The sequence below is a fragment of the Sinocyclocheilus grahami genome, unplaced genomic scaffold (assembly GCF_001515645.1).
Source record: "Sinocyclocheilus grahami isolate Dianchi unplaced genomic scaffold, SAMN03320097.WGS_v1.1 scaffold628.1, whole genome shotgun sequence".
Taxonomy (NCBI): domain Eukaryota; kingdom Metazoa; phylum Chordata; class Actinopteri; order Cypriniformes; family Cyprinidae; genus Sinocyclocheilus; species Sinocyclocheilus grahami.
Genome location: NW_015505807.1, coordinates 685,065 through 689,286, shown reverse-complemented (window position 1 = coordinate 689,286; position 4,222 = coordinate 685,065). Strand labels below are relative to the sequence as shown.

The 4,222-nt window shown below is 37.8% G+C and overlaps 1 protein-coding gene across 1 annotated transcript in view; it reads left to right on the top strand.

Moving 5' to 3' along the window:
• Nucleotides 1-2,657: 2,657 nt before the first annotated feature.
• The window catches only part of dpp6b (dipeptidyl-peptidase 6b), a 136,867-nt gene continuing 135,302 nt past the window's right edge, over nt 2,658-4,222 (top strand). Inside the window, exon 1 of the mRNA XM_016241608.1 lies at nt 2,658-3,264. Coding sequence (XP_016097094.1) covers nt 3,073-3,264 — 192 coding nt within the window. The 5' untranslated portion in view covers nt 2,658-3,072. The remainder of the gene's footprint in view (nt 3,265-4,222) is intronic.

Genomic DNA, 4,222 nt, shown 5'->3' with positions numbered 1-4,222 from the left:
TTTTGAAGGATTTACGATGTTATGTTGTGGATACTGCAGAGGGCTGAGTGACAGAATCTCTCATCGCAATCAATTTTACTCCTCATTCATGGTTTTCTTGCTAAAACGAGATCTAAACATGCCATTAGTTACTGTATGATTTATAGATTTTAGCACTTAAGGAGCATCATGCAGGTATTCAGAAAACATGAATTACCTACATTCATTCAAAAGTGGGAAAAAAGCCTTTGGACTTTAGCATAGAAAAAATATTTTATAGTCAATAACTTTAGAAAATAAATGCAAAACATATTAGCTTTTCCCGGTAGTGCAATTTTTATTTTTATATTCATGTGTTCGAATGGCAGTGCTTTTTTATTTTTTTTTATTTTTGTAATTGTTGCATGAATGTTTTATAATGTGCACCTAAAGAGCGATGTGCGATGCTCTTTCTGCTGTTGCAAAAAATAAAATAATAATAATAATAATTTTTATACATAGTCAGTGATGTTCTAGGCTTTATAGGCTGTAAATGTACCATGTCCTGCAGCATAATACATTTATTTGACATAATCTTGTTTCTGTTGCCCCTCTGTGGTCCTCATTCAGATGTAGTTTTGATGGTCCTGATAAAATAATAATAGGGGTCATTCCTGTTATGCAGTACAAGACCCCGTCATGTATGCATTAATACATTGAATAAACTATTAAACTTAAATGAACATATGGGATGAATTTTAAATAATCTCACTACATTGTTTTGAGCAGGTTCCTGCTCTCTCGAACTAAACAAGTTTTCTTGGAAATATTGTTTTCATCTCTGTCCTCAATACCAGTTTACATATTTTTATTCTTTTATAATAATTAACAAAAGCTTTAATGACATTATCAAATTTTAGCAATGGATTTAATGAATTCTCTGATGTTTTGTGGTATTGTTGGTTTGAAACTTTAAAACAATCTTGTTAGATACAATGGGGGTTATGCGCAACAAACGTACATATTTGTAAAACAGGTCATGTCGCTTCTAGTTCTTTTATGTGCTTTAAATATGGAGCTGTTTTACTCAATATGCCTATTTTTTTCTTCTTCTTCACACTAACATTCAGATATTACTGAATAAAACGGCAACAACATAAACAACTAGCTAGGTTAGCTGATTACCTTAAAAGTCCATAGATATCACCATCAGTTCATACTTCTGTTAACACTTTCTCCAGTAAGCAGATGCGACGACACCTGTTGTCCGGTTTGGTCAGGTGATGTTCAACATATACCCCATTACAGACATTGATATGGATATCAAAATTTGATTAAAAATGTTGGTTAAATTGACCAAAATCCCTTGACACCTTCATGTAAGCTTCTGTAACTATCAGTTGCACACTGAAGTGGCTAACTTTAGCTCTTAATCGCCATCCTTTTATAGAAATGCATCCCAACGCAGTCATATTAATGCAAGTCACTGAGCTCAAAAGGTACAGCATAACAACAATGACCTAAATATTAATATTCAAAATCTCGGGACTGAAACAGTTTGTGGTTTGTACACTCTAAAAAATATGGACGAACCCAGTTGTTGGGTTAAAAATTTAATTAAAAAATGTAACCCAACAGTTGGGTTAGTCCATATTTGAACCAAAAGATGGGTTGAAACAACCCAGCATTTTTTAGAGTGTAGGCTACAAGAAAAGCCTAAACTGACATATTGCTTAAACTGAAAGTTTTTCCATTACATATTTTAAAAGATCTCAGATGTGTTGGAAATAAACCTCTCAGCTTTCAATTCTCGTTTTTCATAAAGAGTAGCTATAGCTACTATAGTGACTATAGTCTAACCCTGTAGGCTATATTAATCTGTTTAAATACTATAACTACGTTATTTATGATAAATATTACATTCCCGAACAATTACGCGATTCCCGAACGATTTTTAATTCATATAACGTTTTTGGTGGTGTTACGATCCCGGACGAGCCCCCAATTTTTACGTATTTCTCAATTCCCCTAGATTAATTACAAAACGGGATCGTAACAGTGGTTTAATGTAAAGCATTAAAGCAGCACTATGTAACTTTTGGTGCTCTACCTGCACACATCCTGTAACTGCACACATCCCATGGAAGAACATTCCAACCGGAGCTACTTCTCTAAGTTTATGTCTCTGGCGATTCACGCAGGTATGTGTTACTCCGCAGCGGTCACGACCCGACCAGGCTACAATAGTCCAAATATAAGTACTTATTATAAGTGTACCGTAGTGAAGACAAAAACGCGGTTTGGAAGATGAATTCATGATGTACTCGCTCATACATTTTGCAAATTTTGAACACAGAAAACGTTACATAGTGCTGCTTTAACGCAGTCTGAGCTGTTGTATTTCATTTTACCACAGTGTGGCACTCCAGTACTGCGCATATGACCTTTCCAGCATTGTTTAGAAGTAAAAGAGAAAGGTTATTGCTGAATACTGAACATTTGTAAAAAAAAATCCGTCAGTTAACGGGATGATACATAGTCTAAAGTTTCGGTCGATGTAATTGCTCTTTTTTTGTGTGTGAATGTGGGATTTGAGAGGTGTGTGTGTTCTTCAGATAAATATCCTGTCAGTGGTCACTTCTCATGCAGAACGCGTCTCATCCACACACACACACACACACACACACTGCTCTGCGTAAAGCTCACGCTGCTGTCTTTCTATCGCTCGCCTCATTCTCTAAAACGCAGTGAGATGTTGTAAGCTCTGTTTGTTAAATCTGGTGACAGAGTGCAGTTTAATACAGGCTGCTGTGTAGACGCTTTTCTGCAGGCGGGCTATAGAGGAAACAACGTGCTTTGAATGCAGAGCAGACTTTCTGTAGTGCAGCCCGGGCTCCAGTCAAAGCCATAAAACAGAGAAATCACTCCAACGGAGCGCATTACAGACTCACTTCAATTAAAGGCTTCGTCTCCCTGCCTTTATTCGGAGGACATCAGGCTCGGGGCTATTCAAGAAGAAGAGCGGGAGAGGGACATTAAAATAAAGCACATCCGAGGAGAGCAGCTGAGGAGAGAGTCCGCGCTTTGAGATGCTTTAGTGGCTTCACCAGACTCATGGCTTCGCTTTACCAGAGATTCACGGGGAAGATTAATACCAACACATCTTTCCCCCATCCACCTGAAGCCAGTCGTCTCCTGGGTGGACATGTTCCCGAAGAGGAGAATAAGACTGGGAAGAGTCCTCATCACCCCTCATCCCGACCCCCGGTCCAGTACCGCAAGAGAAACGCCTGCGAGGATGAAGACGTAAGAATCGCGCTTTTATGTTCTTTACGCGCGGCTACTGTGTTTTAAATATGAGTTGAATACTGTGAGTCAATATTTTTAACGTTTATGTTTTTATTATTTAATAGTGTATACACATGTTTTTTCATGTTAACGAACAATGAAGCAGAAGTAAAAGTTGGTGCATTTCGCATAGGCTAAGGGATTATTCTTGTTGGTCGTGTAGCGCACTGAGCGGTTTTTTTATTTTATTTGAACTAAAGCAGGGTTTTAAAAATACGGTTCCTGAGGTGGTTCCGTTCTCTAAAAGAAGGCAAAACAAACAGTGACCAGCCGGGTGTTTGGCGCTGGACACATAACGCGTAATCCAGAGAGTTTCTACGCTGCGTCTGGCACATCTTATTTTTCACTGGTTTGAGTTTCTAAGAGAAGAATGACGTCACAGCCATCTGATGATGCGTCACAAATCGTCAACCTGTGCTATTAGGTGTTGCTAATATTCGTTTCATATATATATATATATATATATATATATATATATATATATGTGTGTGTGTGTGCGCGCGCGCGTTTGTGTGACATATGAGAACATCTATTTATATAGAGACAAAGGTGTGAGAGCACAAGTTTGTATAATAACATGGATATGACATAGGTATTACAACGAGAAGGTGATTTATGAGGACATTTTCAGTGTCCCCGTAATTCAAATGGCTTATAAATAATTCAGAATGAGTTTTTTGGAAAATCTAAAAATGCAGAAAGTCTCCTGTGAGGGGTAGGTTTAGGGGTAGGGTTGGTGTAGAATATACGGTCTGTACAGTATAAAAACCATTACGCCTATGGAGAGTCCCCACTTTTAGAGTGTGTGTGTGTGTGTGTGTGTGTGTGTGTACCTGGTATTTATCACGTTATGGGGACCAAATGTCTCCACAAGGATAGTAATACTAGTAAATTTTGACCTTGTGGGGACATTTTT